General features: G+C 40.8%; 1 protein-coding gene across 1 annotated transcript in view; it reads left to right on the top strand.

Moving 5' to 3' along the window:
- Positions 1 to 14,091, top strand: part of PDE11A (phosphodiesterase 11A) — a 144,581-nt gene extending 130,490 nt beyond the window's left edge. The window contains exon 20 of the mRNA XM_054209726.1: positions 13,451 to 14,091. Within this exon, the coding sequence (XP_054065701.1) occupies positions 13,451 to 13,612 (162 nt within the window). The 3' untranslated portion in view covers positions 13,613 to 14,091. The remainder of the gene's footprint in view (positions 1 to 13,450) is intronic.
- Positions 14,092 to 14,349: the final 258 nt, after the last annotated feature.

The raw sequence follows: 14,349 nt of genomic DNA, 5'->3' as shown, positions 1-14,349 counted from the left end.
GAAGATTGTTCCTGCTTCTCTAGGGAAAAAGGGTTCGCTTACAGTGCAGCCTTGAAGGCTATTTGAACTCTTATCTTTTTTTGATTTTACCAAAAGTCTGAATTCTACGCAGAAATCTTCAGATTCCCTGAAGGTGGTGATATCTGTAAACGTAATTCCCCTCTGAGCTATAAAAGCTGATAGGGCAACTGTTTATTTTATTATGTTTGAGACAAACTGATTCTCATCATGGCAAGGTGTGGCGTGCTCTGCAGAGAGGTGCCAGAGGGACGGCCTCGTTGGGTGCTGCTGTCAAACCTGTCCGAATGTGTGTTGACCCAAAGGCCAGCTCAAGGCTGAGCCTTTGCACTCCCTTCTGGCTCCTTTCCAAACTGTTAAGGGCCACTCTAGGCCAAGCCTTTAAGGTCAGTGACAAATGGTTTGTGGTTTAGCCTGTGTGCTGTTTAACTTGGAGTTTACTCTTTTAATCATGCTTCTGCACAGACTGCATGGGTGCTTGGTATAAGGTGCGTAAGCATTCAAGTACTACTTCATTAAGGCTAGAGATGACCAGAATAATGCTTCTCTCTCTTTTGGATTAAACCAGCTTCAGAATTTGATTTGCGTAACATAAGCTTCACCATTTTAACTTCTCTCTTATCTGTATAGAAAGCAGAACTACATGAGCAGGGTGATAAAGGGAAAATAACACTATAGAAACTTAACCCTCAATAACTGTGTCATCCAGTCTTCCTCCTACTCACTGAGACTACACAGACCACCTTAATGCCAGTTTGGCCGTTGATATCTGAGAAAACATGGGGATCTTCTCACTAGGCATTTTTGGGGAACTGCAACAAGTTCCCCCTGTTACCACTGCACCCTGAACTGCCTCACGTCTCCGAGCAATGCATGGCTCAGTGATGATACAAAGCCAAGAGCTGAGAAGCAGGTACCAGCTCCCATGTTAACATTAAACTGACGAACTTGTGCCTGAATTGTAGCTTCCCTACACACAAACAAAAATTAACTGGCAGTTCCTTTTCACTTTATAGACCAGATATGTCACCAACAGCATATGAGGTAAGAAGGATGATGTGCTCCCCCAGCCCTCTATACCTTGTAGCATCTGAGGCTGCTGCTGTGGCAGTAATGAAGTGACTGCCCAGCAGCAAAGGCGACTCCTGTTGTGTGACATGGACAACATGCGCTTGTGTAAAGAGCGAGGTGGGCTACTGCTTTGCCAGTAGATCCTGTCCTTTTCTTAGGTCAGTTTTTGTCATGATGAAATAAACTGAAGCTACAGCTTACAAACAATGAAAGGAAAGCAAGCACCAAAGAAGAATATAAACCTGTATTTTTTAAAATGCCAAGACCATTTTGGACAGTGTCGGGGGGGACTGACCTTAGATGAAAACTCTTGAGAAATAATGTTCCTTTTAATATAATAGTTCATATTACAGTAGAATGGATATTATACCAAAAGTCATAGTTTGTAATAGCATCTGTAATCCAAAAATGTGCTATAAAGCAGGAAGAGCTGATAATCAGCCCATCCTCTGCATGAGGAGACTACATCCGAGCACTAAAGCTCTGGTTAGTTAGCTCCATCTTAGCAGGAGATCTCTGGGGAATATATTCACATCTGATTTCCCTGTTTTCTGCTGTCTTTGCATCATGCTGTGCAGCTATTAGCCTGCTGCTCAACAACTTAAAAAAGAGACATCATCAAACCTGGAAGTCATTGCAGCACCAGCCTTAGGGGTAAACAGAAAACTTGATGTCATAGTATCACACTGCGGGAGATTCTCTCTTCGATGTGAAGCCAAGTTTTAATTTTCATATCCAGCTTAATCAAACCTCAATGCACATACCACATCAGCAGTGTATTCAGGCATTGTAAATCCTCCATTTAGGGCTGGCTGAACACTGCAACTATGGCCAAGTCCTAGATTTCTTTTTTTTTTTTTTCCTTTCCAAATACATTCTTTAAAATTCTAGCCATTGTAATATGTTGTAGGGACTGCATGTGGGGAGAGCGTGGGTTACATCATTACAAATGCAACATAAAGAGGCAGAGCGGCAGCTGACAAATTAATAAAATCTTAGCAGTACTTATATAGCTCACTAGCATCGTGCTTATAAAAACCGTATGTTTGAAAGAAACATTTGACACTCATTTTGATACCAAAATTACAACATTAAACCATAGAGAACAAAACCAAGGCTTTCACGTGTAGTTTTTTCTATGCTAGTGATTGTAAGTCCTGAATCCATGTGAGCAGATCCTAGCGTCCAGAGCCCTGAAGGGAACTCTGTGGGGAATGCGTGCGTCCATACCAACGCAGTTGCTACAGCAGGACCTGATGCTGTGCTCTGGGCTGTTTGACATCCCCACAGTAGACATGGTCCCAGCAACCAGTGAATGCTGGCAACTCCCATTAAAGTCAGGCAAGGGATCAGCAGAGCCCCCTGAAATTTTCTTTGCTCAAAGTAGTTCCCGAGAGTAGGCTGTTCTTGGCAGCTGCGGGTGTCTGAAGTATGCGGTAGAGAAGGAACTTCACAGCCCAAACTTCCAGGAGTGGTCTGACACCACCTTGCTGCCACTGATGGTACTATAACAAACCATATCTTGTCCACAATCTAAGCTTATGAGCTAGGCTACATACCGGAGTACCCATGAGGAATGTTTTATACTTAAACCAGCATATAAACTTTGCAGAGCAAAGTTAAGGCCTGCCTAGCCTTATTTTTTCTTCTCTGTTCTTAAACATTCTTTGGGACTTGATCAGTCTTCTGGGGACATTTGACTCTACGTCCTCCTTATGCATCCGCTCTGCTCTCTTCATTTCTTTAAGGCAGCTCAAGACAACCCACTTTGAGGTGCAGTTCTTCTCCCAAGTAAAGGATAACAAAGTCTCCATTCTCGGGGGATACGTATCACGTCCCTCTGCTTACCTGGCTAGAACTGTTTCCTGAGTTTGGTCCCTTTTTGTGAGAAGGTTTACAAGTGACCAGCAAATCATCAAGATCTGTGCACCTTCCCTTAGCAATCCTGTTTGACTGCTCCTTGCAATGCTCATCCTACCCAGAAGAAAGAAGGTCAAAGATGTAGAAAATGTACTACATCAGAAACTAATGTGGAGCTTGAAGATTAATATAGATATATAATAGCTGGGGATATTAAAAAAAATAATCAGGAATTATGTACAGCTAGATTTCCCCCATCCAAGTGTCTAAATCCAAAACCTTTTTGTGTTTGCTCTGCGAGCCTGACTCTGCTCTTGGCACAAGGTAAGCCATGGCTCTGCTCCCATGCGCTCTCCCATATCTGCTGCTCAATGTGGGAATCAAGCCACCCCCGATTTCAAAATACCTTAGTAATCAAATCTGTTTCCTTCACAGCATGGATCAAAGGTTTGTGAAGATAAAAGCTTCCCAATTTTTTGTTCATTGCTTTTTATTACACTTGAGACATTATAATTTTATTAAATTTACTTTTTTGTTACTGTAGTGATCACTGATCAGGGTATTTTTATGTGACAGTGGAGTTTTTGCCTTGAGTAGCAGAGCAGTCGTCCATTTACTCTGAAGCTGTGATTTTAGGGGCTTTAGTTACGCTTTACTGCACCACATTTGCTCTTCATTCAAAAATGCCAGCAAGAAAAGTGTTCATCAGTAGAGATGAGAAACAAGCTTGTTAGAATAATAATTTATAAGGAAAAAATGCCTTTTTTTTTTTTTTGAACAGTAGAGCATTTCAAGTCTATTAATGTAGCTTCAGTGTGAAGTAATCATACCCTTTTTATGTTAAAATATTCTATAAAAGGGAAGCACATACAACTGAAGCAGAAAATCTAAGACGTCCCACTGAAAATGAAGCACTATGGCTACACTGCCAGCTGTGTTTACCACACAGAGAAAGTATTCTGTACCTATGGGGACATACACGTTTGTGTAACAGGAAACAGAATTTTGACCATTAAGACAAATTGCCTCTCTGACCCTCCAGTAAATTGATGCTAAGAGTTTCAACACTAACAGATTTCTCTCCTGAACTCTGTGGTTTGTGTGTACTTAAGACAGGATCGGCCACAGATTTTTCCCAACTTAGATTAGATTTCTCGGTGGGGAGCAGACAGAGTGGGAGAGCGAAGATCTTTTTCTTTTTAATCGTTATTTTTCTCACAAACAACATCAAAGCTTCGGCGATACGCATCAAACAAAAGATGCTAACAGAAGCCCAGCTCTGTTCACAGCATTGTTAGGCAGAGACAGTAACACTATGAATAGCGGGGCCAAAGGCCATGCACTCTGCTTCTGGGCAGATAAATACATAGTCAGGTAGTCAGTGACAATGACAGCAGCTATTTAAATTTAAGGGAGATGTCTTTGTGGAAGATAAAGAAGCTCATGGCTTTTACAACTTATGCGTGCCTGAGATTGCCCTGCTCACCTCTACCTTGGTGCTCCATTGAACCGCTCCATTTTAGTGCTATTTTTAGTGCTATTCAAGATTTTCTTGGGTATTGAGAGCATTAAACATATAATAGTATCTACAACAGTGAATTTGCATTACTCCGTTCAGGATTCTAGGGGGAATCTGGGAAGAGTAGAAACATTTATGTTTAGCCTAGCAAGTACTTTAAATGTTTTGAACGGAATGTGGAGGGACAGAATCCTTCTTTGTCACATTGTTTGACATACTTAGAAAGAAATCTAATCACTCTGTCTACAACTCCAAGAGCTCTGATATGCCTGTCTTCCTACAGAGGAAAATGTCTGGCCTTGTAATTAAAACTATCTCTAGAGTATGATGATGTAGCTGAAAAAGCATCTATTCTGCTTGTAAGCATACATTAAACGCACAGGGTTATCATAAATGGAATAATAATTATTATTAATATATTATAATATAATATATTATATTACATTATTATAATAAATGCCTTTAATAGCATAGTAAAAATATACAGAAGTCTCCAACAATCATGGTTACCTCTGTGCTTTAACTTCTCCAGTTCAAGAGTTGACTTTTGACACCTGAATTGGAAGTGCACACATGATTTTTTTCCAAAAGCGTATACTCAGTTACAGTTGTAAGGCTTTTCATATTCCTTAGCAGAGAAGGCGGAAAAGGTATGCTTTAAGAATCATGCTTATGCTGCTACGTCCCAATGCAGCCCTTCCTCAGTTACCACTTCTACCCCTTTCCCTCATTCCTTCAATTACAATTTTGCATAAGGAAATATTGATAAGAAATTCAGGGTTTGGACCGCTCCTCTAAAGTTCTGCTTGTCCAGAAGGGGCTGTATGGGGTGGCTCGGTCCTTACTCAGGGAAGAGTCACTGGGCGCAGCCAAAACAATGACTTTTTCCTTCAGATGTTTCTCTGTATGGTCATAACTGAAATACTTTACAAATTATTTAATGAGGAAGAGTTTATTCATGTGAACATTTTGGAAATGGCTTGCTGTACCCACCACTCACCCATACCTGGGGTTGTTGGTACAGAAGTCAGAGCACTGCTGTTCTATTTTAAGTTTGCAACTCGTCGGGGGCAGGGACGGCACTAGGCAGTGAGCTGCTCACCCTGAGCAATACACAGACATTCCCTGAAATATGTTCACAAGTTGTTGACAAGTGTTTTAACTAAAAAAAGAAAAGGCAGGGTCTGGGGGGAATCAGGACTAAGCTATTCCGAAAAAAATGCGTTCATAGGAAGCAATTGCATCATCTGCGTGACTTGTTGAAATCTGCTTTTCCTTTGTAGTATGTTGAGGGAAGAGGAGGATAACTGGCAATAGATCCTAAATAACACCATAAAGATGCACGCTTTTGGCAAGGCTTATTTCTGACATTTGATTTGGGCACAGAGTGAGAGATAATGCATCTACGCTTCCTGGGACTGCCTGGATGACAAGGATTAGTACGGTGGATAGGCTCAGGATGCAGTATGTGATACACCGTGGACCGAGGCTGCACAGACGTTGGCAGATCAAATTAGTCTCACTTTGTGTTGAAATCCAGGGGGTAATATTATCCAAGGAAGAGCAGGTGCAACATATTCTGCTGCGTTTGTAAGAAATTTGCTTCAGAGGAAACTTAATCAGGCCAAATGCCAGTGCTGGGGGGAGTTGGGAGCTAAGGATTACATTAGGAATAAGGGTTTGTCCCAGAGAAAGGAGATTTTGGTACTGCAGAAGGATCTTTCTGTAGCCTTGAAACAGGAATTCAACGAGGTTCTGCACTGTTGTTGCTTTGTTACTTGTCTACTAACGAGGAATCTAAATGAGGCCACCTGGAATGAATTCTCTTGAACTTTTAGAAAACACAGATACTATGACTGTGTTACAGCCTCCAGTAATGGAATACGCATCAGCAAACTGTTTTTCTTACCTCATGCCCTTAACCCTAAAGAGTCTGGGGTTTTTTACTACTTTTGTACTGCTAGAGAGAAAAGGTGAAGAAAAGCTATAAAAAAAAAAAAAAAAGAAAAACCAGGAAATGAAGAAAGAATGCTTTTATTTGCAATTCCCTTCTAAGTCAGTCACTATTTCACAGTATAATACGGAAAGGCATAGTTTCGGTGGTTTCAGAGCAAGGATTTTTGTGTCTAAGAGTATCACGAACACCTTTTTACAACGGGAACAAAGATCCTGATCCTCTTTTTTTTTTTATTCCCTGAGAGCAGGGAGGGATTCATTTTGCTTTTAGAAATTAACAGAACGTTATTTTTGCTAGGATTTTTGTAAATTGGTGAGATTATTGATGACACATTATATTAGTATCAACGGTTTTAGGAACTTAAAAGTTTTCCTAAATTGCTTAGGAGAGACAGCAGAAACAAATACGTTTTCCCCTTCAAACAAGAGTAGTTCAGCTTCTCAGATAGTCGTCTTATGTCAAAGGGTCTCACCTGAAAGATCAGATCATCAACAAAGATATTTGGGAGAAGATAGAAAAACCACTATTTGCCATTGACTTTAGTGAAGCCGAGCTTCACTAAAGGCTTTCAGCCTGATCTGTGAGAAAAAGTGAATAATTCATAATACTACAATTTCCGTTGCTGTCTTATTTAGAATTATCTGCCCAATGTGTTGCGAAGGACACACAGTCGTGTATGGGAATGTATATAAAGATCTGAGGAAGTAGATTGAAAAGTTGGCAGATAAGGTAGAAGAGACAGCCAATAGAGGGAACTCAAATTGTACAGCAAATCTGAAAGAAGATAAATGGATAATTTAACAGCCATTCAGTTTTCAAGAAAGACAAAGCACAAACTACATTGCATCAGAAAAGGACTAGAAATGATGATGGATGAAACGCTTCAAGTAAGTGTTTAACACAACAGAATCACAGTTGCCTGCAGAATTCCCAGCTGAAGGCAAATTCAAAGAACTAAATAAGGATATGAGACCGATACGGTTTGAAGAGTTTTTCAAAATCCATTTAATAGTAAGGCAGAAGACATTGATCAGCTGCTCAGTTAAAATGTTGAAAGGAAGAGTTAGAAACATTCTGTCGCTTGCATGCTTTAGATCTAGAATCAAAACCATAAACAGCAGAGACAAATAAGAAATTGTTCATGAAATAATAACTCTTCCTCTTCTGAGCAAACCCGTAATTTCATGAAATTATCATCAACAGATGAATCATTTGCAACTGGAGCAACACGTCAGTAGGTGCCCGGTCCTTCAGTATTACTCTTGCCCTTTGACAGTGTAGCATGCTTGATATTGGCCAGAGCGCATTTGGCTACCAGGAGCTCTGTACGTATTTTCCTCCCTGAAGTACCTGGCACATTGTACCAGTGGAGAATATTACTTTATAATCACCTCTCCGTAGTATGCTTGTTTACTTACAAAGGAGTGCAGCATTATTCTTGCAAGTGCACCCTCACCAGAAGGAAGCATAATGCTAACCCATAGTGGAAGAGCTGAACGCTTGTGCATTAGGGTATTAGATCCCTTTCCAGTCACAACTGGCTTCCTTCTGCACTGCCAACAATTTCCATAGAGAAGCTAAAAGAAATTCCTGTTTTCTATCAGGGAAGTTAGTAGTATATTCATTTCATCTAATTACATTTTTAGGCATCAGGAAAAAATTCCCTGGCAGAAATGTGAAAGTAATGCACTGATGTACTTGATGGCCCGGACCAACCCCTCCTCAGTAAGCCCTAGAAGGAATAACAAAGTCTCCTTCACCTATGAGGAGATTGCAGTAATTTATTTTTTTCATGAACTCAGCCCCCTCCCAAATACAGTATTTTTTTCTGGAACATAATGATTAAATATGTCCCTGAATCAGTAGGGCAAATAACCAATTCATATACACACACAGTCAAAGGTTTGTAGAAGTTAATCCCTTTATCTTCTGTATTCTATCTATAGAAAGTAGAATTCTAGCAGTCTTTCTGGTTTTAGTACATGGGTGTATATAAAGAAATACATTTGGATTTTCAAAACAACTTCCATCAGGTATTTGTATTATGAAGATCAAATCTGTGGATGACTGCAGTACAGGCTCCCTTTTATTTGAACTAATCTGAAGTTCAAGGACTTCCAGATAGATGGCTCACCTTTGGCCTATGTATTCTCATGTGAAAGCCACTTCAGCAAAACTCAGGAGTCCAATTCAGCTTTGCTGTAACTGGTCATGACTCTCTTGACTTCAGCAATGCTTCATATGCTTACAACAGGTCTGAATTTATCCCCATGGCTTCTCGGTCACTAGTCCTCCCTTCCAACTCAGAAACTGCCTACATAATAAAAGTGATTCATTAGAAACCACTGGGTTCCAAAGTAGAGTGAACACTGAGACCTATAACTTTTTGATATGTGATCAGTCATAAAAATGAATTTATATGCTCTTATTCCATAAACTCACTTTACAAATATTAGACCTGCAACCATACTTCCGTGAGCTGTAATCTTGTCAAAGCTCATAAGTTAAGCAAGGTCAGAATTGGTCAATGTTTGGATGAGAATCTCCGGGGCAGGGGGGAGAGGAAAAAAGAAAAGTATATACTCTGGAGGTCCTGCAGTGTTTCTAAGTTAGGGCATATTGTGCTCCTCTTTAAAAGGATTTCCTATTAGTCTTAGAATACAACAGACTCTGGCCACATCTGTGCTGCACGGCTGCACGGTGGCTGTTTCAGATAACATCCTTTCCCAGAGATGAAGGTGATGTAGCAGATGAAGTCCTCTCCCCCTCCACCCCCCTTCAACCCAGGACGTAGATCTACCAATAAAAGCCTCAACTGCTACCCATCACCCTCTCCCTGAAGGGGTTTGTCGCCATTTCTACTATTTCTGCATTCTCTATGCTTTATCTAGCAAAATATACCTAAGAAATACATCTCTATAACCCAAGGAAAAACACTCTCCCCTCCTTATCTTCTCCCATGAGTAGCTTCCTCTGAGCATCTCATACTCTCCCGTTTTGAGCTCTTCCTTCAGGCAGCCCTGACCCACTCCCAGGCGCACACCATGTATTGCAGAAGCGCCTTTAACCTTTTCTTGACTGGAGGAGCTTATATGCAAAAGGAGCTATACCTTGTGAAAATATGCTCTGGGCAGAGCAGTACGTAGTCACAAAAGACACCTAAATGATTGAAACTGGTAAGAAAAGTCACAAAAGACACCGATATGATTGAAGTTGGTAAGAAAAAGTCGGTGCTATACAGTAACTTTCTGAGAAACAGCTTAGTCACGCATCTGAGGTAAGACACAGCTGCAGAAGGGAACTGCAAACCTATCATCTGGCTTTTCCTAAGGCCGGAATGCACAGCCACCAGCACGACCGCCTTTCCAGCACCCTTTATCACTCTGCAAAGGGGATAAAATGGGAAAGGTCGCCAATCCTGTACCTATTGCTGTGCAGCAGCACAGAGGTCACAGGCAGGGCTTCCTTCTCCCCCCAGTGCTGCCACGCCAAGGAGGGACGAGGAAAAAGGCCATTTCTGGAGCTCTGAGTCCGTGTGGTGGTATCCCATGTCAGACAGCTGTTGAAGACCAAGCCTCTTCCTACTAAAGCACACAATGAACTGGGCGCTAAGAAGCTGGATACCAAATTAGACAGATCGCTAGCAAAGCTGTTCGTAAGAGGCGTGCATCAAAAATAGCGGCGAGGAGGAGCAGCACATCATGGGGTTCTCATGCAATAAAGTGGAAAGTAAAAAGTGCAGACAGGAGGTAGAAAACCCTGACTAGACTACAGCCAAATAAATTTAAATAGCTTTGGGAATAAATTGGTGTTTAATCCGGATCAGGAACAGGTGCTATGAATGCAATTCAGTAAATGGTCGAGAGCCTGCCAGAAGGGACAGAAATGTGTTGCTTTTGAGATAATTTCCCAGAAGCTTCATAAAAGAAAATTGATTACTGGAGTTTAATAATTAAAACAGGGCCAGATATATAGTAATCAAATGAGTTTTTAATTACATCTCAAGCAGAAATAAAATCCAATTTGTGTACTTTGTATCAGAAAAGTCCTACTGAAATGCTTTGATAGCTGGAAAAAATAAAATAAAAGCTAATTTCCATAGGAATTATAGTAGTTGGTTTAATTAAAAGACTAGATCAGAATGAGAGAGTCCCAAAGTGAAAGAATACTAAATACAGCAGCAGTGGTTTAAACATCAAATCAATGTCTGAATAAAGACATTTTATAGGCCAAGTGCAAAATCTGCACTGTCAAGTATCCCTAATCTAAATTAATGTGTAACAAAATAACGTTTCTTAAAATTACACTACATATTTTGTAAGTATTCCATAGAGTTAATTGCTTGTGCTATGGTAAAAATGAATACCAAAGACATGGTTTATTCTTTCTTAAGTACTTCTTTTAATTTATTTCATTAAAGTTAATGTTATTAGTTAACCATTCTTGTTATTTATGCGGTAACCTCTGTTGCACCTGGGTCATTAGACTCTGTAATATGCACTTAGGTATTAATTTCTCAGAAATATACGTATTTACTTTTGGATTTAAAATGTGTCTACAGCTCATAAGATACAGTGATTACTGTAGAACTGTGTGGGTGCTGCTTGAATCCATTCCCAACTTACTTGGGCTTCTGGTCTCTCCTGTAGTCGGGGCAAAGCTAATTGATGTAAGCAGCTCAAGCACTCAGCGTCCTCCTGGCACTGCCCGGGAGAAGGCTGTCTCCTGCCGTGAGAGCCTGGCATTTGCCTAGGATGGAGGCACAGGCACAGCAGTAGGTCATGCCCAGACTTCTGCATTTGCCCCCTGGCACTGGGATTGCAAACATCACAGTCTTGTGGTCAGTCTTGGCAAAAAAACAGTATAGAAAGGTCACGTAGCTGAGAGCTGCACAGCCACGCTGAGGCAGAGTCCACTGTCCCAGTGAGCTCCTTCTCCTCTGCGTTGCCTGCAGCGGGTATCGGTTGCTGCTGTAGTAGGTCTGGCATTTCTGACGGGGACAGCCTGTACTGCATTTTGTGCTAACAGACCCTGGGGCTGATGGGGTGTGAGCGCAGAATGCTGTCTTTGCACTTAGAGACGTTTGAAATACACTGATTTTTAAACACTGATTATTATTTTTTTTTAAATCTAAGTATTGGAAAAATACTTCACAAAAAACTCTTTCAAGATTTAAGAAATACCAGCAAGCTTAACTACCAGTGGATGGATACTGTCTTTGCACAGAAAGGATGTGATAAGTTGCTGTCAAGAGTTGAATATCTAAGGTGCTACCTCTAGACACTGAGTTGGCGGTGGTAATGCAGGCGCCAATGACAGCAGCAGCGAGCTTTTCAGGTGTTTATAATGTATTATGGCCCCTCTGGTTTGGACTCTGCCAAATCAGGTTTGAGGAATATACAGTGGTCTGAAATAAAGAGCTAAAAATGGGGAGTTCTGAGGCACAGTGGTGGGAATGTTACAAATCCACGTCCATTCTATCAATGGAATGACTGTCCCCAGCGAGCAGTACTGTATGGGCAGAGACTGCAGTAAACTCTGCCTCTTACCCCAGGCCCAGGGTTGCAAAATCATCTGCCTGGTCTGTGCCATATTCTGAGGAAATAATTTCAAGCGGATTTGCTCTGAGTTCCACCCAAATCAGCTTCTTACTCACGGCGTGATTTTTCAGAAGTGCTGAGCATTCATATTTTCTACTGAAGTCAACTGAAATCGCAAGTTTTCAGCACATCTTAAAATCAGGCCATTAACCCTTAATTATCATATAATAGCTCAATTAAAAAGCTACCAAGACTTACTTCAGCAGCTAACCAAGCTCCCATGGCTTGCAGACTAGCTATAAAAAAAAAATCCAGTTCTTTAGTGGTGTCTGGGCTCTGGGGACCATTTAAAGCGGTTGCTGTTAACCCTGCTTTTTAAAGCAAATAATGAAAATTATCAACTGCAAAGGTACCTGCTACCCCTTCCCTTTCTTTTCCTTATAATTTTCCACACTTTTACAAGAACAACTTTTCCTGTCTTCTCTGTCATTAATTTTTTTTTTTTTTATCTTGCACTAACCCTTTATTTCAAATGACAAATACACAGTTTCCGTCAAAGAAAGCATGAGACACAACTCTCAGCAAAACCCACTTCTGGCTAATCAAAAAAGCTGCAAAGGAATAATACTCCTCTGTCCCCAAAGGACACATTACACGAGCATTGGGGAGGTAACTGGTTAACCCTTTCTTCTCATCTGGGTGCTGCTGTTAATGAGGTTCTGGCTCTCTTTAATGGAGGGACAAAACCAAGTGAAGCACTCGTGGGCTTTCCACATAAGCATTTGCTACTCAAGGGGAAGGTAAAATAAACTTCTAGCAAAGGTGTGCAGGACTTCTATAATTTGGGGACTGATTCAAAGCCATCTGAAACCAGATTCTTACTGACTTCTGTGAGCTTTGGACTGGGTATGTAGAAAGCAGGTGATTTCAGTGAAATCTAAAAAGACAATTTATTTTTTTTTATTTTGAGCACACAGAAATGGAATTTTTTTGCCAGCTTTGGAAAGCGCAGTGCTGTTGTGGTTTACTCATCTATGGGCAGTAAGAATCTAGCCCTAGGGCGAATCTGAAGGTTATTTCAGCTTTGTCCAGCTGGTCATCCAGCCAGTGGACCTCCTGCTCATAGATGCCAGCAACCAGCCTCAGGCACTGGGGGGATGCTCACTCAACAGGACTATATTTAAGGATTACTAGAAAGCTAAAGTAGTTGAGCAGCAAGTCTGCCACCTTATGTGCTTTTTTTTGACCTTTTTGGTGGCTTACTTAAAGCCTCAGGTAAAACAAGTATGATAAAGAGATTTCAATGGGAACAATAAGCTTATTTACAGAAGAATTTACAGCTTGGGGGGGAGGAGGGCAGGGGCACGGTGCAGATTGAGCTCTTTTTACCCTGTTACTCCCTGGACCGTATATCAAAGTAGTGGAAATACTGTCAATATGTTTTCTCTCATCCCTTTTTTTTTTTTTTTTTCAATCTTCTTCCAGTGTCTAGTGAAGCTGAATGTGAAACTGAAGCCTATGCTGGACTCCGTGGCAGTAAATAGAGGTAAATGGGAGGAGCTGCACCAAAAAAGACTTCCTTCTCAGGCAGCATCCTCATCTTGCTTTTCCTCTAGCTTTACCATGTCTCTCAGAGACATAAATTAAGCCTGCAAATGTCAGTGTCGCTTTGCGATAACAGCTGTCTGAAAGGTTTTCATAATCTTTGGCCCACCATTTTTTTGGGAAATGCTTTCACAGACATGCTTAATTGATTGGATATTATCTTGACGGCAGCATAGTTTGCTTTTACTGGGAGGCTTAGTGGGACTGAAAGGAAGGCCTGCGGTGAGACGGTGCTGGTATCTGGAGCGGCACGGAAGACTTAGCACAAGAAGCATTCATTCAGCTCCCCCACATTTCAACTGCTGCTGTAAAAATCTGTAAAGCTGACAACAGACTGAAATATAAGAACTTACAGCTTAATAAAATTAATAATACAGAGCAGAACTGGGATGCAAGCTGGTCAATTCATATGCAAGGAGCTGCAGGAAAACAGAATAGTATGTAATTACATTGTTGTTTTGCATCTCTTCGGTACATGTTATGAATCAATTATGCCTGCTTTTGTGATGTTCCTCTCTCACTCTTCCCTCCTCTTTTATGCCTGAATGTTCTGAAAAGCCTGCTTTGTATTCTAAAGAAGTATTTTTTTACAACAAAGCTTCTTAGTGATTGATCAGGGCCTTTAGAATTGCCTACCTTTGCTACATTTAAAAACAAACTTTATTATCTTTAAAAACACCAACCTGTCCCTGTTTCCCTGAGAAATTCCTATTAACAATGCAGTAAATTTCTCAGCAAGGGGAAGTTTGCATAAAGGTAAAATATTGCATGGTAATTTT

Source organism: Rissa tridactyla, chromosome 7, assembly GCF_028500815.1.
Source record: "Rissa tridactyla isolate bRisTri1 chromosome 7, bRisTri1.patW.cur.20221130, whole genome shotgun sequence".
In the NCBI taxonomy this organism is placed as follows: Eukaryota; Metazoa; Chordata; class Aves; order Charadriiformes; family Laridae; genus Rissa; species Rissa tridactyla.
This window is presented reverse-complemented; position numbering and strand designations above follow the sequence as displayed.